This window comes from Haliaeetus leucocephalus, unplaced genomic scaffold (assembly GCF_000737465.1).
Source record: "Haliaeetus leucocephalus isolate CR32 unplaced genomic scaffold, Haliaeetus_leucocephalus-4.0 Scaffold339, whole genome shotgun sequence".
Taxonomy (NCBI): Eukaryota; Metazoa; Chordata; class Aves; order Accipitriformes; family Accipitridae; genus Haliaeetus; species Haliaeetus leucocephalus.
The window spans coordinates 3,442,125-3,466,373 of record NW_010972775.1 but is presented as its reverse complement, the minus strand read 5'-3'; the positions used below and the strand labels follow the sequence as shown (position 1 = coordinate 3,466,373).

Genomic DNA, 24,249 nt, shown 5'->3' with positions numbered 1-24,249 from the left:
CAGAGCTATATTAAACAATAAAGTTTATGAACTCATCTATTAAACACTGGATGGTAACTAGGCATGGAAATTTTAGAGATTGATAATAATCTGTGGATATCTGGAAACTCTTGCTTTATTGATTGAATCATGTAAGTGGGCATCAGAAAGTCTGGTCTCTTCCCCCATTTTTGCTGTAGGTTCACCGTAGCAGGAAAGATCACCTAATGTGCTTTCTTTTTCATATCTGTAAAATGCAGTGATTCTCTTCAAGCTTTTGATTGTTACAAGGTTCAGCCTATCTTTGTAAATGCTTAAGCTCATTAAATTGGATGTGGTGTGGAAATACAATTGTTGAGCTGACTCTTAGGTAGTTTTATCTATTTGTGTTATCAAATACCTGCTGATTTTTTTTCTCTTCCATGAAAAAAGAAATCATATCCTACCTCTAGGCCAGAATTAAGCATTTTAGTGGCAATATTTCTTTTTCTGACACACAGGAATGTTTCTGAAGGATGAAATGTGAAATGGAGAAAAACAGTAATGATGCCAAATTCTTACTGCCTTTTAGTCTGAGCTAGGCAAGTAGATATGGTTAAGCAATAATTTTTTTTTTTTTTAAATCTCCAGATTTATTTTTTGCCTATCATGTTTGAGTGCATTTCTTCCTTTAAACCAAGGGAGTGTCTGAAAGGGTATCTTTCTCCCTTTAAAGGTGAAATGTAAGATATTTTGGTTTTTTGTTGTTTGTTTTTTTTTTCCACAAGTCAAGGATAAAACCTGAAATTCTCTCTGTTGCAGAACTGAACTCCAGACAGTCCTTTCACAGCTGAATGACATTCATAGTGGCACCTCTGGTATGGCATGGGCACCTTAAGCCTCAGGAAGCTTAGGGCTGGGTGGGAAAAGAGTAGGCACTACTGTTTGCTACTTCTTCCTAGCTGATAGGTCAACACAAAACCTACCATCTGGGGTCTACCATGGAGGTATCATTGAAGGAATCAAGGAGCAGGGCTGTATTTTTACATTTGCTGATACTACTTGACTCCTCTGACTGCCACTGCCAGAGGACTTTTGGTTAAGAGCAATGAGTGTTTCATGCAGCCAGCTGTCTGCAGCTGCCAAACCTCTGTCCGCTGATTTCAAGACAGAAAATGCTGTGTGCTTTGTTAGATTCCTATATTAGGTGGTTTGAATGCAATCTGGAAAACTTAAATTGCCCTTTTGCTCTCTAGATTTGAGTCTTGCAGAGGGCCTTCGAGTTATTGTAGTTCCTTCCCTTATGCTTTGGAAAGCAGATAGTCTCCCAATGTGGCAAACTGGAATCCCTTTTTCTTTCCTCTTTTTTTCCTTTCTAAAAGTTGTGGAAACTGTCTTGTTTCCCTGCCAGTTTCTTACACAGCTTGGAGGAACTGCTGGTGCTCTGCAGCATGCCTGGGATTTGCACCGTGTCTGATGTGGACTGCAGTGGAACCAACTAGGTCCACTGATGGATTCCAAAATCTGACAGCAAAGTAGATTTGAGTCAGCATCTGAGAGTCGAGAGCCAGAACCAGATTCATTTAGCCTACATGCTGTTACACACCAGTTTTCAAGCATCGAGGTGCTAATTTCATCTCTCTTGTAAATGTGGAGTGACAGGCGCAGTGTGGCTCACCATATCATCGTGCTCTCTGATGGCTTTTCAGGCCTTGAACTATGGGAGGCCCAGCAAAGCTAAATTTTAAATGCTTTAGCCTATTACTCACCTAATTTGCTTTTCCCTCTCAGGCTTTCTATAATTAGCCATGACTTGGTCACTGCTGTACTACTGATCTTAAAAAGAGTTTAAAAAAGAGAAACTCTGCCATGCAGCCCAATGGCTGTGCTGGATGGCAGAGGGGAAGGACAGTGGGATTTTGTAGTGCTTATATAAGGGTTTAAAGGGTCTCTGCAGCCTTTGCAGAAAAAATATTTTCTTTCTTGTATTGTGGAAGACCTGTGGCTGTCAAACACAAGAGAAATATGCTGTGTCCATCAATCACAATGTACCTGATAGCTTCTGTCTTTTTGTTAGGTGTCTGCTTTATAACACCAGTCATGAGGCAAATCCCTTCCTGATTGCAGTAAGTCATTAACTGCCATGGCTCATATATTTGAGAGGAGTGGCCAGAAAAGTGGCAACCTTCCTCAGGGTTTTCTGCACACCGTTGAGTACAGAAGATTTCAAGCTGGAAGAGGGCTGTGGTGTCCTTCCCCCTTGCCCAGTTAGTGGGGGAGGACCATTCTGGGTACTGCTTAGAGAACCTCCCTTCACAGAAATTCTCATTACAAAGTCTAGCAGGTTAGGGATGTTTGTCATGAACCTAAATCCCTAAATGCCTCTTAAGAGTGGTCTTCTATAAAGATTTCATTTGATTTGGCAGTTAGATCTGTTAAAAATTGTCCAAAATCATATCTTTAGGATGTAGACGTACACAAAATAGAAGATGAGCATGAGGCAGTCATTATTTTAGATTATGTGAACAGTGGTGCAACACGGGCTCTGGGAGAGCATCAGCAACTTGGACTCACATCCTAGCTCAACTGTATTGTGTATTTGCTGTCACCAGTCTGTAGTGTTTTAGTGATAAAATGAGTAATAGGTCCCCAACTGTAGAATATAGACTTCTCACCACGCTTATATGACATCAGTATGTGGTGTTGTTTTTTCCTCTAGTTTGAAATCAGGCAGCTGAGGGCCCACCTTGCTCAGCAGGATTTGGACCTGGCTGCAGAGAGAGAAGCTGCGCTGCAGGTCCCACATGTACTGAACAAACAGAGCAGCAACAGGTACAAGGTGGTAGCAACTGAAGATTCGGATGATGAAGCCACCGAGAACATCACTGAGTTGCGACCTCCACGAGGTGAGTGCTGCCTGTGTGCTGCTACCCGCTGGCACAGCTGATACCTTACGTGGAGTTACTGAACCCACTAAATACTTTCAGTCTACCGGTGAATTGATTACTTGCTCTGAAGTCTGCATTTTCCCATTTTTGCAAAGAGGCTGTGTCTGCTTTGAAGTGGCAGGAGCTGTTGCATTTGTGAACAGAGCCAATAAAATGACTTGGGAAGAAAATGACTGTGATGTACCTTCCCAGTGTCGTCATGATTACATCCATCAAACACTAAAGAAGCAGCAGCCAAATCAGAATTGGCAAAAGTATAAGCACTCAGAGGTAAAAGCAGGGAAATTGAGAAGAACATTGAAAAACAGTTTCTGTCTTTGGCCACTTGCATTTCTGTGGTATAGAGGGGACCCAGGCATCAGCTGTGAAGCTTGCCTTGCCTGGAGGCTATGGTCTTACCAGGTTGCTTAAAACTGCCAATGCTGGACAGCCCAGCTGTGCTTGGACAGGGCAGCTCTGGTGCCAGAAAAGGAGCGGTGCGCTCTGTAGGCAGCTCCTGCTCGGATGTGCAAATGCCACGTGACTATGGTGAAGAGCAGTCCGTTGTCTGTGAGCTGTCTGTTGGGCAGGTACGTGGTTCGGGGGAATAACAACAGTTATGTTTACTTGGATCCATTTTTATCACACAAGTGCTAGACCAGAAGTATTTTTGGAGAAGACATAGCTCTTTTTCCTGTGATCCCCCAACCCTTACAATGGGGTGCAGGATGTGTCCTGATCTCAGTAACATTTAATGTAATATTCCAGAGGAGACAACACTTTCAACCTTAGTGATATGTTAGTCTACCTTGGACATCTTAGTTTGATTATTTTAGTAGATGAGCAGTATGTGAATATATCTGAATTAGAGGCTTACATGGTATCCTTATTTTGGCCAAACTCCTTAGAATTCAAGGCACAGAAGTACTTTAATCAAAAGGCTTAAGAGAAAAAGCTCACCAGCCATTTTCAAATGATAATCCTTTCCATTCTCTACACGGTAATGAAAGCGTGTAGAAATTGTTCTTGCTTTTTCCTCTTTATAATATCTAAGCGCTAACCACAGTTCAGCCATTAATTATTCCTGATTTGAAATTGTATTTAAAAGCAGACAGTTGAGCAGACTGCCCCCTAAAATGCATTCCCCCCTTTTTTGTAGTATTTCAGAGGTTTCCCCAGTGGATATGTTATAATTTATGCATGTGTTCCTTGAGGGTTACATTTGGAACTGGAGAGTGTTGTGCACATTATAAGGAGGCTTGCTGAAATTTTAGTGCTGTGGAGATTCATCTAAAAATTTTTCTGTCCAAGGTATTCATTCCAACATCCAAGTTAACACAGTTACTCATCATTTGTGTCTCCCTGTAAAATGCTGGTCATGCATGCAACAAAGTAGACACACAGTCTTCAGATGGATTTCTACATTCAGTTAGGTTACGTGATTAGAGAGATTCATGCTTTTCACTGAAAAAAGGTGCTCAGCAAATAAGAAAACGTGTTATTTTACATACTGGGTAAGGTGCAGTTAAGTTATATGTAAACATTCATACTGAGTATAAAGAATTAATTTCTGATTCCCAGAAGTCATCTAAAAATACCAGAGGAAATATTTTTTGTGCATTGTATCATATATTACATACAAAGCCTTTGTAGATGCATTGAGTGCTTGTCTTCAGAAGCTAAATTTGGGTGACTATTTTAACAATTGTCCTTCCTGTTGAATGAGGCAAGAGTTGGACAGAAAAAAATTTCCTGTGATCTTATAGCAAGGGACACCCATCCGTGGTAGTCTGCCGACAAGGGGCCCAATTAAGATTGCATGAGAAACCACAAGCCCAGCAATAACGCTCAGTGCTTTAGTTCACAATCCAGGGAACAGTCAATTGAGGCAGAGGATTTTGCATTTGATTTCCTGGATTATTTTGCAAAGGAAAGTAGTAGTAAGCTATGAAGGCTTTGAATCCTGCACTAGCAATGCTGGCTTAGAGATTGCTTCTGTGTATCCTATACAGGACTTCAAAACCTCAACTAACAGCTTGAGAAGGCAGTTACCCCTTGGGAAGAAAGATCATGAGCCAGCCTTGCCTGGTTCTTCTCTCTCCCCGCTTCAACTGGGTCTTTCTTCAGCTCTCCCAGCACCAACTTGCACTCGCAGTAATATGCTGGCTGTTGCTGTAGCAGCTTTCACCATTATGATTTCGGCATACTGCCAGCATTTTCTTCATCTACACCATGGCCATTCTGACCAATATATATATCAGCAAAACCTGAATGTGGTATGTTGGAAGGAAGAAGAGCACGTCTTCATCTGAAGGTGCCTCCATTTGCACAGGGTGGAAGGGTATATCTAGTTGGTGTAGGATCTCCCATCTCCCCACCTGCTCAGGCATGTGAAAGTCTCCTGAGACATGGCTCTGCAGAGCATGGACGATTGAGGTGTTTCCTGGAGGTCATTTCTGTATCCTCCCGCTTCTCACATGCTGTGGTTACACTGGCTGTGCTATCTTGAGGGCTTTCCACATCACTTGTTCTGCCTGGAACTGTAAGCCACTGCTGTTTTAACTCCTGACTTTAGGGTCAAGGGTTATGTTTTGCAAGTTACCCTCTGTGTCAGACTGCATTAAGAATTGCTTTGCATCCATTTTCTCTAAGCTGTGTCTTTCCTCCTTAAAGACTCCAGAGTGATGACTGCAGTTAATTGTTCTGTGTGCCACATGGCATTTGTGAGCTTTGAAAAACATTTGCAGTTGCCTATTACACTGACTAGATGGAGGAGGAATAAGGGACCAGGTTGCTAATACTGGTAAAAGAAAAGCTACAGTTCAAAGCCACAATTCAGCTGTTAGGCAAAACAGGCTCTGATGTGCTGTTCTCTTATGCTCTGGCAGAATATTAGCCTTACATGTAACACCTGAGGGTAAGATATGGCATGGAATGCATGTATTTGTGCCAAACTTAACTTTGTCAGCCTTCAAAAAAATCACCATCTTCAGAGACCCCTGACTTCTGCCAAACCAGCAAGCTTGAGTTGGCTAGGGAACATACTGCATGAGAAAATGAGATATTCAGTCTCAAGCTAATCTTATTTCCCCAGTCTATATTGAACAATGGAAACATTCAGTGCAGCATGCTTTACCACAAAGGGGTTATGGAATAAGAAAGCATTGAGACTTCTTACTCATTTCCCTACCTGGGAGTTTTATGGGACAGTGCATAAGTTAAAGCTCCTCAGGGACAGCTGTAGCTTGTACTCTGGTATTTACACTGGATTTTGTGCAACCATTTACTACAGCGTTCAGTAAAGTAAATCAGGTATCCCCAGCATCACATGGTACACACAGCACCTCAGGGAATTTGTGTAGAGACACACATTGTGGCCTGCACCAGGAGAGTACTGGATGAGCTAGGTGATTTGGTAGCTTTCAGTACATGCTTTCACCCAGCTTTTCTTCCTGCAGTTCTTTCTCTTTGTATGTGAAGTGCCTTATTGCTGGTATAAGACTGGGAGAGGCAAGAGCTCTAGTCAGATGGTCAGTGGGCTCTGAAAGTGTGCCCATAACTCCCAGCTAATGTTTCATGCCTCTTCTTGAAGGACCACTTCTTGAGGCTGTACAGCTGTAAGCTGTTTGTGGCCTGGTCAGTCCTGTGCTAATACTCTTAATTAATGAGCTGATTGCTGCCTCACACACTTGTATCTCCCCAGAGCAGTTCACCAAGAGATCTCCTAATATAGTAGGAATAACTCTGTGGAAAATATATGGATATATGGTATTTTTTAATTAATTTGGCTAAGAAGCAGGAAATTTTTCACCTTTAACTTGCTTTGAATGGAGGTTTTATTTGTCTTGCCAAAAAGTTGATCTCCAGAACGGACAAACGTGAAGGCTAAAATGCAGGCTTCAGCATGCAAGTCAAAGGGTAACATTATCAACACAGGAAAGATGATGGGACTTGAGAGGGCACAACTCTAGGAGGTATAAACCCATGGCAAAACTGTGATATTTGCTGCACTGTGAGCACTTTCCTTAGCTTCTCTGCCTCAGTTTGTAGCGAGCTTAGGGTGAAAGCTGTTGCATATGAATGCACAGCAGCATTACTAATGATTTTCAGGACTATTGTGGTTAGCCTTTCTCTAAGAGCAAGGGAAACATCCTAAGTGCTGTCATCTCCTTTCTTCCCAGAGATTGTTACCATTTGACATAATGGCTAATATTATCCTATCTGTTCATCTCTAAATTATAGAGGAAGTCTTTTCTTTTGCTGAGTTCTTACCTTGTACAGTATGTAACTGGTCATGGCCGGAATAACGTCTAATGTTTTCTGCTCCTGCACAAATCATTTTTAGTGTTTGGTACACGAAGTTCCAGGCTACAGGGAATGCCAGGTTCACAGTGCCCCATATAGCCATTAATACTTCCTTCCAAAATTTATTATTCTTTAATCTCTCCCATAATATATGAATTAGAGTTCCTAGTGGAAATTCCTCATTTTCCTGCATATATCATTTCAGTTTTTGAAATTTTACAGTACTGCCATAGTTTAAGATTAATATGCCACCCTTCTATTCCTTTGAGCAAGAACCAGATCCTAGCTCTGTTACTTTGCATCGTGGAAAGCTTATTTTTAGTTATTCTCAGTCAAATTTCCATTTTTATAGCGTTAGTAGTAAGTCTTTTGCTTTGGAGGACTGCTGCAATTTATAATCATGCTTGGAGAAAAGTAAAGCTTGCTGTCCCCATAGGTACCCACCATTTTGTAAGTGAATAAAGTAGGATATTGGTAGGGGAACATGAAAAATTCTGGAGCTTCAGAGGGTTTCCCTTATGATTATTCATAAGCTGTCTGAGAAGCCAAAGCAGGGTACTGGAAAGGATTTTGTCAGTTGTTCCTTGCAAGGCAGTCTGAGCTGGTTGAACACTTTTAAACTCTAAGCCAGTTCCTTTGGTGATCATCTCTTAGTGCTCTAAGAGAGCCCTGTTACTGCAGAACAATAGATAAAAAATAGTTTATGGTTATTTTCAAATGTTGAAATGTATCTACTTTGAAATCTACTCCTGGAAATGGTTATATCTGAAGTGCACTCTGCTTCCTGGTTAAACTCCATGTATCTGTGGAAGAGTGAGGATTTGGCTTCTCTGAAGGTGCCTCTTTCAGGCTTTGTGGTTCTCTGTGCACTGATCATCCAGGTGGGAATCAAAGGAATTAAACCTTAAGTAACACTTACATAAATGTGTGTGTAGTTAGCGAAGTTAGGCTCTTGAATTTCATATTCACCAAATGGGTGGGGTAGAAACTTTTCACTTCCAGAAGTGGTGAGCGTATGGTCATGCGTGTGAGGTTGAAGTTGTCTCCCATCATTAATGTGAGGAGGTGTGAAGACTTTGCTGACAAGTGAAGGAACACAGAACTGGAACGTTTTCCACTGTCCAAGCATGCAGCCCCTTTCATAATAATCCCTTTCATAAACAGATCATGTTCCATGTGACAGCAGTCATGTATTTTGCCCTCTGCCGCCATTATAACACTGTTCCAGCATCTCACTATTCTAAATTATTAGAAATCTTTTCCTAATTCCCAGTCTACATTTATTCATTGCCAGTTTATAACAATTTGTTCTTGAATCCTTTTGCTTAAATTATTCTCTTTCCCTGATGTTTACCCAGCAAATTATTGTTTTGTTGGTAGCCATATTCTTTCTCAACCTTTGTTTTTTCTAGACGCAACGAATGTGGCTTCAGGCTGACTGTAACAAGCCTACTCAGATGTGGATCTGCTGATCCATATTCATAGAGAACAAGGTTGGAAAGACCATTGAGAGGTCCCCCAGGCCATCCTCTACCCAAAGCCACCAGCCATGCTGACACACAGATGTCCTGCATCTCAGCCACGCTCAACTCGGCATACAGTGCTTTTGCAGCATGATCTGCTAAAGCGAGGCCCAAAGCCACCCAATTTGTTGTCAGTTAAGGATTTTGGTTTTCTGTCCTGATTTTTCTAGCCCAGTAGTATCTGCTGATAATGGAGCCTGTTCCACATTCCAGGATTTCCTTCCGCACAATGACTTCCATCTCAGGTTCATTCCTTATTTAGAACCGGGCTGAATCTGTTGCTCTGTTTTCTGTGCAAGGTAACTTTCACAGTTCCTCTCAAGGTGGGTTATCCACATGCTCAGGCATCCATCCAACCTCTGCAGGGACTGGATATCTGTGTGAATGGAACAGTTGTGTGAGTACTGCGGCTTGCACTAACATGGCCATCTGCCTTCATATGAAAAGCAGGGAAAGTCTCCTGGAAAGTGCCAGCTGGCTGTTCATGTTTCCCATTGGTACAAACTTTCCATGTTGCTCGAGGGAAAGGGAGAGAGACCTTCTAGGGCCAGCAAAGCAAAAGGGAAAAAATCTCTGCTCAGGTCATCAAGACCAGAAAGGTGAACTAAACAGTACAGCACAGGCTAGGGAGCGTGCATATGCCTTAATAAATGAATTTACAAGTGAGCAGTGAGCTATACTTGGACTGCTGAGGAGAAGAGGAGGTTAGGTCTGGCTGAGAATTTGGTGATGGTGAAGTTCAGATGGCCAAGGTCACGCAGATCTGGAATGCCAGAGATTGCATGGCAATCTGCAGGGGAAAACTCCCTGGGAAGGTTACAGCTTCATAGGGGAGTTTTCCCCTGTGGATTGCCAGTCTGCTCTCAGAAACACCTAGAGATGTCCTTTTTTTATGTACATTCTGTCTTCCTTTCTTACTGCACTACAGTGTCATACTAAGGCTATGTTCTTTTTGGGCAGTCAGGCTGCAGCAGTGTTATTGGCTAGTGTCAGAGCAGCATAGCTGTCATCACTGTTCTTACTTCTAGAAGTGTTTAGGTGACAATAATTTGAACTTGTGCCTTGAAAAGCCTCCCTGCTCAGAGTGTTTATCTTAGTGGCTTTTATTGCAAAGTGTATGTTATGCTACTTTCCTTTCCTAATGCTTGTAAGTGGTAGTGGTACTTTAAGGAGAAGATGCCAGTGTCAGATAGCAGTTATGGAGATGAAACATCGGGTTCTTTAGAAACCTCCTAATAAAGATTGCTTTCTGGAGGAAAGTCGGGGTAAGACATTACTCTACCCTGAGGACTCGCATCCTCAGTGGGAGGCTACACAGCAGAAAAAAATAGTTCAGAAATAGTCCAGTTCAGAAAATTCAGCTTGAAGAGACAGAAGGCAGTACAATCAATGGCAATAAAAAAATGAAGTAAAATGCTTTAATAATGAAATATTTCAAAAGAAATCCCCCTTTTTAAGGCCTCTAATGTAAAAGATGTGCAAATGGTATTTATTATATGCAGGGGGGTTGCTGACTCATTCACTAAAGTCATTGATGAAACAATTAAAGGTCACTGTTGAGGGATTACAGAACTAAGAGAGAGATCTGCCTTGGGTGGAATGTCATTTATGTGTTTCACCAAATTTATTAAGTTTTTATAGGGCCAGGAGAGAGAGATTACAACGTTGTCTCTTGGGTCAGATGAGATTATATGGAACTGTACTCTAAATAGTTTATTACTCCCTGAACCATTTTAGTGTGTGTTCTGAGCCTTGCGGGAAAAGAACAGGCAGCTAATTTGAAAACCTTCATCAGACAAAATCCAGTAGCTGTCAGACAGATCCTGACCAAGAGCTGCATGTTTTTTCAATAACAGAGATTTGGGTAACAGGCTAAGAGATGGGACTTATTTCCTCTTCTTGATTTGACTTCACTGTGCTTACAGCCTTGCAGAAGTGGTTGGTTACAGCGTCAGGGAAGGCTGTTGGGGTTTTATGTGAGAGAGGTAGGAGTCTGAGCAACCTTCCCAACCACACGTTCCCTTCTGTCTGGTGAAAAGTCTTGATCATGTTGGAGTGAGCCCCTCTGTCTATTTGTAGTCCCATGTTCCTCTGCTGCGTCACCTCTTACAGTTACATAGTTGCTGTGTTCCACTAGTAGGTGAAGCAGTTTCAGGTGTCTCATTTTGTCATGCTGTTTTGGCAGTCATTCACACCCCATGCTACTTGAGCAAATAATGCTCGTGGACCATAGAGAACACCCTGTTCCTGCTCGTTCCTTCTCCTGCCCGGCAAAACCTTCTCTCAGCTGAATTCCTCCACCGTGCTGCTGCATATCTTACTGCTTCCCATCGCTCTCGATTTCCAGGGAAGATTGTAGAACCATCCTTGTTCACCACAGCTTAGGATGGGTTTTCACATGGGGAAGAGCTGCCTCGCTCTTCCCATTCTACTTTCTCAACTCACAGCTGTTGGATCTTCATCACCAAATTTGTCACCAGATTTCCTGGGGGTAAAGGCTTTCATTCATTACATGTAGAGGTGGCATTTGGGGACATGGTTTAGTGGTGGACTTGATAGGGTTAGGTTTACGGTTGGACTCAATGATCTTAAAGGTCTTTTCCAACCTAAATGGTTCTATGATTCCTCCTGGTGCATCTAGCAAGAGGATCCCAATCATCATCCATAGACATTTTCCTAAGGTTGCCATTTCTAGGAGCAATAAGAGGGAAATGCTTTTTTTTTCTACTTACTGCCAGTTCCATAATTTACTATAAATACCATTTGGGCATCATTATGGCTAAGGACTTTTAAATGGAAAGTTTCTCTTCCGGAAAAGGAAGTGCAGGTAACATTGCTATGTATTTGAAGAGATGGGTTTATTTCTAGGAAAGGAGAAAAATTAAGTCTTCTGGATCCTGAAGATTCCAAGGTGGCAGAAGTAACAAAAAAATGTATTAAAACCCCAGAGAAACTATGAAGAATGAAGTATTTCTTAAGACAACTCCCTTTCTGGAGCTGAAACTAAAATACACTGACAGCAGAAAACACTATGTAGAATTTAAATAATATAAGCAATCTGCCCCTTTTGTAAAGCTGGTCTCCCCTTGCTCACATGAACTTCCTACATCCCACCAGCTGCAAAAGTAGTTGTACTCCCCATCCCATTTGACTGCACATACTGAGCAGTAGGGACTTCATCTTGTTGTAAATCACCGTAAAATACTTAAGCAGTGTTCCATAGTAATGGGCAGTACTGTACTTTTTATATGTGTGTACATTTTGTATGCACAAATGGTTGCTTCCAGTTGTATATTTGTGGCATTTTTTTAAACTCCTTGCTTTCAGCAATGTAGAATATGAGAGAGAACTGGAATTGTTTATAGCCTTTTATGCCCAAAGCAGCTGAGACTCTCATATGAGTAAGATGAGTTTGTTAATTGTCATTTTGCTTTAATGTAATGATTCAGAAACTTAATCTGTTGTTGAAATATTTATTCTGCTTTTGTTATTCCATTAGTCGTTATTGTTTTTTGTTCATAAGGAAGTATTCAGGTAAAAAAAAAAGGTATTTTATTTTATATTTTACATATACATGCTCATGTATATATTTATACGTATTTTATCTATAGATAGATAAGCAATGTAAAACAATGACATTAATAAGGCCATCAGATAATAACATTAACGTAGGCAGCTCTCCCAGTCTTGTGTGCAAGTAGTCACATGCACAGCCAGGACAGAGTGATTTTCCTCACCACTCAGATCTGAGTCTGTCCATTACAGGATTTCCTTTTCAGGTGTTTGGCATTGGCCTTTGCTGGTAAAGAGTAGTCTATAATCTCTTTGCTAAATTGGTTTGAAAGCAACTGATCGGTTTGAAAATAGTGCCCTGGTGCATTCCGTTAGTTGATAGACAGATTGCCAGGGCAGTAAATGTATGCAATCCTAAAGAAGACTTGATTTGAGCCATGCCATAAGACACGAAAAGCAGATGAATAACTTTTCCAAGTTGTTTTCTGCCTTTGGTGCAAAGCATCCTGGCATTTTGGGCAGACTTTAGAGAGCGCCAAAGGAAATGAGAGCACCGCAGTCCCCCATTCATTGCAGAGAGCGTGGCCGTGTGCTTTTGCCAGGTGATGAGGAGGGGCGACCCCCACGTGCAGAACATGCCCTTGTCCAGGCCAAACGGTAGTTCTCTTTTCCCCATTTCTCTGCCTAGAATTAGACTCTTAAGTTAAATATGCTGAAAGTGCATTACCTGAATAGAGATAGGCAGGTATTTTCTGACTGTAGCTGAAGGTTCCATGCCTGAACAAGAACCTGTATCTATACGGGCTGGCAGGTTTGGTGGCGTTTAGAGTATAAATTATGCATGATTGAAATGAAGTGTATTTTAGTAGCAGATAGCTGAAAAGCCTTGCAATGTACTCCTAATTCAGCGGCATTGCCTTGAGCTACTCTGAGGCCTCTTTTTTAAACTCAGACATTAGCACAAAGCACACCTCTGACTGCAGGCATTTAAAGATCAACAAGGGCCAAAAAAGCTTTTAAGATCCAATGAAACCAGGAAAACAACCATGTTGCCTTTCAGTGTCAGGTTAGATTGCCTTCTTATGAGTGCAGCTATTTCAGGTACAGAGTGCTTAGTGGTTTGGGTCTTGTTGTGTGGAGAAAGTGTTCCCCAGAAAACATCTGTTTCTTTCACCTGCAAACCGCAATGTGCTGTGAAAAGGCAGGACTGTGTAGCCACAAAGACCCAGGGGGACGAAGGAAATCTGGCTCAAAGGGATGAGCATGGTTTTCTGAAACATGGTATCAAAAAGAGCACTTAAAAGGAGAGAATGCTTTTAGAGCACACCATACACCGCAAATTGGGCAGGTCAGGTTGCTTGTAAGCTTGAAAAATCTTCCTGGATTGCCAACACTGTTTTCTTAGCAGCAATATTTGCATTCTGCTCAGAATTGCAACAAGAGGGGTTTATTTTCTTTTTCAGCAACTGTAAAATGTTCTGCTTTTCTGTAAGATAACATGTAATCCCACTGTCATCTCCAGCATCTAAATGCATATACAATTTAGATGCTGCATACAATATAGCTGTTGCTTTTCCCTTTTGTGGTCATGTCTTCATTTTTATCTTACCATTACTGAAGTTCAGGTGTAGCTCTCATGTACGTACTACAAGTGTAGTACTACACCCTTGACTTGTGAAAATCTTTGTAGCATATTTTAAGCCAACAGATAATGTAAATATTATGCTATATATTATATATGTAATATACAACAAAATAATTCTCTTTATTCATTCTGAATGAAAAAAAAAAAGGACATTATTTTAGAAGTAGGGAGTTACACATTAAAACTACATGGATTTACAACTGCTAGAGGGCTGGCTTGTCTGGCTCTGTTTTTCCTTTCCCACAGCAGCGCTTGTGTTGAGCTGGAGAGGCATTTCTACTTGTTTTGGTAAACTCGTTGTGTGGCTTTTATTGGCCATGTCATTCCAGGTAGAACAGGGGATGTTCTAGACATTCTTCTGGAAACATACTGGATGTAGTTTCCTCTTTTTTTAAGGCAACTGTGTTTCACAGGAACAAGTTAAAAACACTAAAAGGAAAGAGAGAGTGCAGAAACACAGGGAAGCTGCTCAGGAGCAATGGTTACGTCATTGCTGTTCAGTATGGCAACAGCATATGTCTCAGGAGGGGACTGCAAATGAAAATGAGGAGCAGTGTTGGGCCATGTGAAAAAAAATACTGAAAGAAAATAGAAGTATCCCTACAGGAGAAATAAAACCTGCCCACCAGTGCCCCTACATGGAGAACTCCTTGGCAGAATAAGGGGGTGGCTGCAGACCGGTAGGGAGCAGGGTGCTTGGGCTTTCCCAGGAGTGCTGGGTCTCTCCAGGGAGACACCAACGTTAACGGGAGGGAGAAGGCAGCTCAGGTCACAAGTGGTATGCAGTGCCTCCCCTTCTGAAGAGTAACCGCGTGGAAGGAGATAACTCAGTGGTGTAACCGTACAGCAGAAGTAGGTCTGTCTATGATGGTGCCCTCGGTTCAGCCTGTCAGGATAAACACAAGCTTCATCCTTGTGCCGTATGCGGGAGGGGAGGGCCCTGCTGACCAGAAAAAGGCCAGCGTTCTCCTTGCTGCTTGTAAGGACAAGCGTATGGACCTAGGGAACGGGTCAGCCCTGTGTCAATCTCTGGAAATACGTTTTCTCTGGAACCCGAAATGCCTCATTCCCAGGCTGGTGCCATAAAGAACTGCAACAAATGATAATCCCTATTTTGGCTGCGGCCATGGGGTGGATGGGGCAGGGGGTGTGTAGTGTGTCGCCAAATCACACCTGCTCTTCTGGCCTACAAATACACAAAAGGTGGTGCTCTGGGCATACAGGGCAGAGGAGAGCCTTTCATGAGGTGGAATTTCAGCTATTTAAATAAATCGTCTTCTAATGGCTGCCTTTTTGTTCTTGCAGAGGATGACATGAATAATTACATCAGACGATACTACAATGAGCCTAGCAGTGGTAAGTTTTGCTTGAAAATGTAAATGTGAGCTGCATTTTTGCATTGCACTGTGTGCTATGAAGCAGGTGAGACTGAACAATGATGTAGATCTGTCTTGGAAATGAAACCCACCATGGCATCTCTTGGTTTGCTCCATGGAAGTGTGTACCAAAACAGTAATTCCCTAAAGGTTGAAGGGCCCCAGGTTTGCTCCTGCTGAAGGCACTGGTAATAGTTTGGAGATCTGGGAGAGGTTAATTCCCCCTAGGTAGCTAGGCTGTCCAGTCTGCAGAGCAGTTCAAATGGACCCGGGAATGAGCGGCGTGGACAAAAATGAAGTGGGGCATTAGCTTAGCCCAGCACCATGCTGGGAACCTTTCGGAAAGGTTGAACGGCATGGTAAGAAACCTCGGTGGCAGGCACAGTCTGTGACCTGAGGTCAGGCTTCAAATGGATGTCCCCTGGCAAGCGTCGTGCCGGCATGGAGGGCTCTCGCCCTGCTCTGGGGGTCAGCTCGAGCCCGGGGCTGAGGGGCCTCACAGGGCTGGGGGCAGCTGGGCACAGGCTGCCTGGCACAGAGCTGCTGCTGCTGGGAGGAGGCGGAACTGGCTTGCTCTGCAATGTCACCTCACGGCAAGCAAGGCTGGGCTTCCTTATGTGTATGACATTTCATATATAAGTCTATATATATATATTAAAAAAAAAAAGTGTGTGTTGGTATTATGTATGTATATCCCCATATATACATCCCCTATGTACACGGGGATATTTATAAAAAGATGGGTTGTCTGCATATACACATACATACACAGAAGACACATATATGTGTGTACACATAAGTATAGTGTATTATATGCATTTATCCCATATATACATCCCTATATATAGTATGTATACACACGGTGAAATATAGACATATATAAAAAGATAGGTATATCTCTAAGAATGTGTGTATATATATATACATACATCTGTGTGTGTATATATACATGTGCATATAAATCTATAATGTATTATATATGTATATCCCATATATATACACACAAGCCCAGATACAAACATATATAAAAATACATAAGTAAAAATATATACATATGTTTGTGTGTACATGTTGTTGTGGTTTAACCCCAGCCAGCAACTAAGCACTATGCAGCTGCTCACTCACTCCCCCCCATCCAGTGGGATGGGGGAGAAAATCAGGAAAAGAAGTAAAACTCCTGGGTTGAGATAAGAACGATTTAATAGAACAGAAAAGAAGAAACTAATAATGATAATGATAACACTAATAAAATGACAACAGTAGTAATAAAAGGATTGAAATGTACAAATGATGCACAGGGCAACTGCTCACCACTCGCTGACTGACACCCAGCCAGTCCCCAAGCCGCCAATCCCTGCCCCCCCCCTTCCCAGTTCCTAAACTAGATGGGATGTCACATGGTGTGGAATACACTGTTGGCCAGTTTGGGTCAGGTGCCCTGGCTGGGCATGAGAAGCTGAAAAATCCTTGACTGTAGTCTAAACACTACTGAGCAACAACTGAAAACATCAATGTTATCAACATTCTTCTCATACTGGACTCAAAACATAGCACTGTACCAGCTACTAGGAAGACAGTTAACTACATCCCAGCTGAAACCAGGACACATGTATAATGTATCATATGTATCTCCAAACATGTGTACATCCCCATATAGATATGAGAAGACATATACATATAAAGGTATGTGTGTGACTGTATATACATATACAAAGATGTATGCATATGTCTTTACATACATATAAAGATGTGTGTGAGAGGCTGTGTATATATATAGATAGATATTTTATCTAGATACATATATTAAATATATCAAAATATATGAATATCTGTAAAGGGGTGGGGGTGTGAGAGGAGGAGAGATGGTCTCTGAATATATGTGTGTATATTATAGACATAAAAGATATATCTATGTATAATGTATTTTAATATCCCCATATATACATAAACACAGAGATACATACATACATAGATGTATATGTAACATAAGAATAAATGAAAGTGTGTGTAAGTGTATGGTTGTAAATATATATGTGTATAATGTATTTTTTATATATATCCCTGTAGATACATCCCTACATTGATATACGTGGGGACATATATATATATGCTTATTAAAGATCTCGTTTTTTTCATATATATATAAAAAAAGATATGTGTGTGTGTATATACATACAAGTTTTGTATGTATTCTGTATTATACAAAATATGAATGTATGTGTATATATAGGTATAATGTCTGAGTTATATCCCCATATATACCCCCATATGTATACATCAATATATATATTTATATAGTAAGATATGTATACATGTATGTGCATATGAATATATGTCTAAATGTTTCTATATATGTAAAGATCTATAAAGGTGCATGTGATTGCATATATATGTTATATGTATTATGAAATATAAATGTGTGTGTAGGTATGTATTATGTATCTATATCCATATACTTATACATGTATATAATTACATATAAAGATATATGTCTGTGTGTATACATATGTAAGCCTATATAAGTATACATAAAGGAGGGTGTATGTGTGTATAACTGCATATACATAGGTATGTTATATATAATATATATTAAAAGGGGGGTGTGTATGACAATATACTTGCAGATTTCATATGTATGCTATAGTTAAGTATAATGTATCTGTGTGTGTATACATATATAGGTATAATGTATTGTAGATGTCTACCCCATACATGTATGTGGGGATATACAAATACATATTTATATATATAGATATATGTGTGAGAGAAACTGTGTATATACATATTTTATATTTCTTATGTAATATATGTAGAAAGTGTGTCAGTTGACTGTATATACATATATTTTTAATATGTATAATATGTATTACATATAATATGGATATATCTGTGTCTGTATCATGTATAGATATAACATATTATGTATCTATATCCCTATATATAAATTCCCCATATATACAGAGAGAAAAAAGATTAAAAAGAGGGAGGGGGGTGAGTGTGTATTTTATTTAAAAATAGGTAATTATATGTATTTTTAAAGGGTTTATGAGAGAGACACTGTGTCTGTATATAAATATCTTTTTAATCTGTATTATGTATATATTTTATATATAAACTATATGTGTGTTTGTGTGTATATACATATATAGGTATATGGTATCTTATAGGTATATCCCTATACATCCCCCTATATATAGGTATGTGTATATAAAGCTATTTATATGTGTGTGTAGCTACATAGGTATTTTATATATCTATAAATACATGTAAAGATACATATGTGTGGGTGGGTATGTGAGAGTCTGTGTATATACATATATAGTTTATATGTTATGTATTAGAAAATACATGAGTGTGTATATATATATACACACACATGTATGTATTATATTATATATAAAATGTGTGTACCTATATAGGTATGTTATAAATGGGGATACTTACATATACACACACATTTTCTCTATAAATATGGATAAATGTGTATATAAAGATATGTGTGTATATAAAATCTGTGTGTATGCATGTGAAAAACTATCTATACACACATAAATTATCTATAAAAAATGTATGCGCACACACATATAGGTATACAGTATTATTTTATTTGTGTATATCGCTCTCTATATCCCCATTATATATATATGACTATACATAAAGATGTATGAATCTATACTTAGGTGTATGTATGTTTAAAAAGATAAGTGAAAAGGAGGGGGAGGTGTGAGTGACCGAGTCTCTGTATATACATATCATTTTATGTATATGTGTGTGTTCACATATAGGTATAATGTATTTTTCATATATATCCCTATATATACATTGCTCATGTATATACACACAGTGAGATAGATATACATATGTATATATAAAGGTAAGCATTATATATACATTATGTACTATATATATACACACACACATATACCCCCCCATATCTGTATGGATAAATCTATATATAAAGATTATGTGTATGTAAAATAGAGGTGTGTGAGAGAGTATGTATATATATCTATGTGTTATATGCAGTATGAATGTGTGTATGCATATATACATACAGGTATGTGGTATTCTTTATAGGTGTACATCCCTCTAAATAAATCCCCATAATATACATGGAGATACATAAAAAGTTGTATCTGTGTGTGTATGTATGCATATAATTTTATAATATATATGTATATAATATGGATGTGTGTGTGTACCTAAGTATAGGTATGATGTATTATATATGTATATCCCTGTGTGTACATTCCCCATGTATGTACAGACACAGTGAGAAATATATATTTATATATAAAGGTAAGTGTATGTGTGTGAGAGAGTGCATGCTGTTTAAAGATAGATAATTATATGTATTTGAAGGGAAAACTATGTGTCATATAGTATCTGTATCAAATGTCTGTGTGTACAGATGTCAGTATAATGTATTATATGCAGGGTTCCTACCCCCATCTATATGGATAATTCTATATATAAATATACATATATAAAATGAGACACAGTATATAAATACACACGTATATATTGCCTAGAATATATATATATGTGCACACATGTATATGGTATTATTTATAGATGTGTATTCCTCTATATACATCCGCATAATATACATGGAAATACAGAAAAAGGTGTTACCTGTGTGTATATATACATATAATTTTACATGTATAATGTGTAGTACATATAATATGGATATGTATGTGTGTTCACATATAGGTATAATGTATTATAGATGTATAATCCCTATATACACATTCCCCAAATACATACACACAGTGAAAAAAAAAATTATTTATGTATAAAGGTAAGTATATGGGTGTGTGAGAGAGACTGAGAGTGTGTGGTCTATTTAAAGATAGCTAATTACATGTATTTAAAGGGGGGGAGACTATGTAGTAGATATATCAAATGTCTGTGTGTACAATGTATTATATGCATGCAGTTCCTTATATATATATATATATACACAACATGTAGATATGGGGAATATGTAAAGAATGTTGGTGTATGTGAGTGATTGGTATATATACCTACATAGTATATATACTTTGTGTGTGCATGCACACACATATATAGGTATACAGTATTATTTATAGCTGTGTATCCCTCTGTATACATTCCCATTATGCATAAAAGCAATATATATAACTAAAGAAGGGGTGTTCATGTGTAAGTATAATGTATTATGTATGTATATTCCTCCCTATTTATTCCCCATATATGCAAACATACACATATATAGATACAGTTTTATATAGAAAAGAGGGTGTGTGAAAGTATTTGTGTGTGTTAGTCTATTCCATTTGACAATAGGTAATTATGTACCAGAGAGTGTGTGTATATATATAGGTATAATGTATTATAGCTAGAGTTCCACATGTATAGATACAGGAAAATGTATATATACAGATAAGGCTAATAAGGCTATATATAAAGATTATGTGTGAGAGAGTGTGTATATATACACACATTCATAGATAGATGTCTGCAATACTATTTATATATTAGTAGCCCTTTCTATACACCATTATATATACATGGCTATATAAAAGCTATGTATATCTAGACATAGGGCTATAGAAATAAAGGGTTTGGGGGTATGTGGGAATGTATTCATGTATAGATATGTTTTCATAGAGGTACACCACTTCGTATACATTTTCTCTCCTTCCTTACACACATGTACAGAACAATATACATACATATATTTATATATAAAGGGGTGTGTTTGTGTGTAACATTAGACACTATGTAATTTTGACATGTCTCTATACATGTATTTATGGAATACATACACACATCTGGAGGTATATGGTATTATTTATATATGTATGCCTGTTTTGTATCTGTGGTGATGTATCTCCTTCTCCAGCAAGAGGTGCATATCTCTACCTGTGTATATAAAAAGCTGTATAAATAAAGGAGGAGGGGTGGTGTACATACATCGCTATTTTAAATAGGTATGAACTGGATCTATACAAAGCTCGAGAGGGCAGAGGCGCAGTGGTTTTGGAAAGGCGACTGTTGCACTTTGACCAGCCCAGCTGTGGTGCACTGGCTGGGCCCCCTTCACCTGCCTCTCTCTGCTCTCTTCCCTGCAGACAGTGGCGTCCCTGAGGCAGCCATCTGCGTCGTCACCACCGCTGCCATCGATGTCCATTGCCCCAACATCTCCTCCGACCTCTTCACTGTGGAGGTGCCGATGCGCCTGGGCAGCACCGGGACATCTGCCAGCATCACCTCAGGCAGCGCCTCGCGGTCAACTGTCAGCTCCGGCACCCAGGCCTGCAGTGAGAGCAGCCAGACGCTGGGCTCCTCCCCGGACTGCAGCACAGCCTGCGACGACGCTGCGGAGGCCAGTGCTGGCCTGCGGGCTGACCTGGCGCCCACCCGGCAGCAGGTGGCCCATGCCATGGTGCAGGAGCTGCTGTCTTCCCTGTCAGAAGAGGCCTGCCTGGCGCAGAAGGGGCTGGATCCTGTCAACCTGAAGCTGCCCAGCCCAGCGGGCTCAGTGGGGGCCAGCCCTGACCTGGGCCACCGGCTTGGCATCTACAACCACAGGAACCAGGAGAGCCTTGATGTCTTCCAGCTCAAGCCACTCCTCGACTGCCCCCAGGGTGCCCCAACAATCGACGAGAAATATGGGGCGCTGGGGCCCCCAGAACCACAGCTAGGCAGGGTTCCTGAGGCATAGCAACAGCTTGGGGAAACAGGGACATCTGTGGGGACATGCTCGCTGCGCTGGGTCATGAGACTGCCACAGGCACGGTGGCAGTGCTGGAGACAACCTCTGCCATCTGCACTAACCACCAGCCTGGGACTGAGCCAGCATCGACTCTGCCCGCCAGTGCCTGTGGCACATGGCAGACCTGCCCTACCACCAGCTCTGGGCCAGCTGTGACCTACGGTGTCCTCTGGGGCACAGCAGACCTTCCAGCAGTCTTAGGCCAGCATGGACCTGCACACCTGGGGGGACAGATAGATGATGGACCTGTCCTGCTGCCAGCCCAGGGCCAGCCTGATGGTGCCTGGAAGCACCACAGACCTTCCAACCAGTCCAGGTCCAGCACAGACTCACAGTGCCTGGGGGCAGGATTAGAGCTGCTGGACAGCTTGGCCCAAGCCTGGCCCCCCAGCCCAACCCTTCCCAGGGGCTGAGCACAGCTGGGAGGGGAGTGTGGATGGGAATAAACACTGACAAACAAACGCATACTGCCTCCTGCCTCGTATCCCTCTTTCATTCCCTCCATCCCTGTCTTCCTTTCTTCCATCCCACCACCACTCTGCTGTGCCATCCCATTGCCCACAAAAAAAAAAAAACCAACACCACAGTGACCCCACCTCTTTCCAGGCCCATCCTTTATTTGCCATTATTCCACACCCCGGGTGCAGTGCAGGGTCCATCACCATCACTCACTTCTTCTTCAGGAGCTCTGTCATCTCTGGCACCGCCTGCAAACAAACACCAGTGCCATGGTGCTCTCCCTCTGACAGCCCCCCCCCTCCGCCCCCAAACTCTCCAAGTGCAGCACCCAACCCCCACAATTACACTCCCCACCCTCCCACCCCTCATGCCCAGCACACCACTCCAGGGGCTGTGGGTCACCCCAGCTCACAGCACTCCCCACTTCTCTCCTGCTGAATAAAGCCTCTTAATTATTTAAGAGCGCTACATTTCCATTAGGTGGAAATAATGCATTCGTACAAAATTTATTAAGGAAATTGTCTACATGGTGTTTCTTCAGAATGTGACTTAGTCTCCGGCTTACGAAAAGGCCTGTGCTCACCACTGAGGCAGCGGGCATTAGTTCAGGAATGGCATTAAGTGCTGGCAGTTTCTGCCCATGCCTCTCCACAGAGCCACTACAGGCTCCCGCCAGTGACACATGCGGATGCACGCGCAGGCAGCTCGCACACGTGAGCCATAGGCACTTACTTGGACATGGGCTAGCTCACAGTTCAGTTTTCCCAGAAAGAACTGCAAGTTCCTCATGGGCATCAGTAAGGCAGCAAGCCCAGGCAAAAATTAAGAACTCCTCCTGCCAACTCTGTACTTTCATACTTGATGAAGCTTAAAAATACATGTAAGCATCTACGTGCAGTTATTTCTCAAAATGGTTCATATTCAGGAAACTAGAATAGAGGCAGGCAACACACACGATACCTTCTACTGGCAGGGATTGAACTTTGAGCATGGAAGTAATGAAATCATAAAGCAAATTCTTTAACAAAACAACCAAAAGCAAACACCCTCACACAGACATCTTTAACACTTACTAGATAATATAATCTAAGCTAGCATTAGATCTCTCTGAAAGAAAGAGTTATCCCATACACCTCCAAGTTTAGCCTCACCTGAAATAAGTCTGCCACCAGTCCGTAGTCTGCCACTTGGAAAATTGGAGCTTCTGGATCCTTGTTAATAGCAACAATGGTCTGCAAGCAACAGTAAAGCACCATGAGAATATAAGTATTAACTTCTAGGGCTGGATTACAGTGACAGGCCTTATCCAGGAACCATGGGCTAAATTCTCTCCAAGCCCCTAGAAGCCAAAGATACAGATCACAGCATTTAACATTCCTCCTTTCCACCTCAAAAACAAACACCCCCCAACTCCCTTCCCTGCTCATATGGGGGCTATCCTTCCCTGTTGAAAAGAGTCTAGAAAAAAAATCACTACAAAGGATTATCTACAAGATCTGAGACATACCATTACAGAAATAACTCAGAGGTAGCATTTAAAACAAGTACAGTAAAGCCATGCCTAAAGGCCTCTGTACTTACTATGGGACATATCATTGAGTTTGTCACACAGTAGAAAAATGCACATTATCAAAATCCCAACACAACAGTCCAGAAAACATCTTTCTTGGTTTAAACTCTGCCATATAGGTAAATCATTCTGCAAATGTCAGTGACAGCTTCCAGCAAAATAAGTGTGGGTGTCCGCATCAAAATCTACAACAGGATGGGGAGCACTCCATAAAGGATGGGGGGGGGG

The 24,249-nt window shown here is 40.9% G+C and overlaps 2 protein-coding genes across 2 annotated transcripts in view; one reads left to right on the top strand and one right to left on the bottom strand.

Moving 5' to 3' along the window:
• Positions 1-22,084, top strand: part of LOC104834406 (chromosome unknown open reading frame, human C15orf27) — a 63,354-nt gene extending 41,270 nt beyond the window's left edge. The window contains exons 8-10 of the mRNA XM_010571659.1: positions 2,678-2,864; positions 15,177-15,227; positions 21,349-22,084. Coding sequence (XP_010569961.1) covers positions 2,678-2,864; positions 15,177-15,227; positions 21,349-21,941 — 831 coding nt within the window. The 3' untranslated portion in view covers positions 21,942-22,084. The remainder of the gene's footprint in view (positions 1-2,677; positions 2,865-15,176; positions 15,228-21,348) is intronic.
• Positions 22,085-22,603: 519 nt separating this feature from the next.
• Positions 22,604-24,249, bottom strand: part of ETFA (electron-transfer-flavoprotein, alpha polypeptide) — a 32,525-nt gene continuing 30,879 nt past the window's right edge. The window contains exons 11-12 of the mRNA XM_010572252.1: positions 23,603-23,683; positions 22,604-22,699 (exon numbers count right to left, since the gene is read on the bottom strand). Coding sequence (XP_010570554.1) covers positions 22,661-22,699; positions 23,603-23,683 — 120 coding nt within the window. The 3' untranslated portion in view covers positions 22,604-22,660. The remainder of the gene's footprint in view (positions 22,700-23,602; positions 23,684-24,249) is intronic.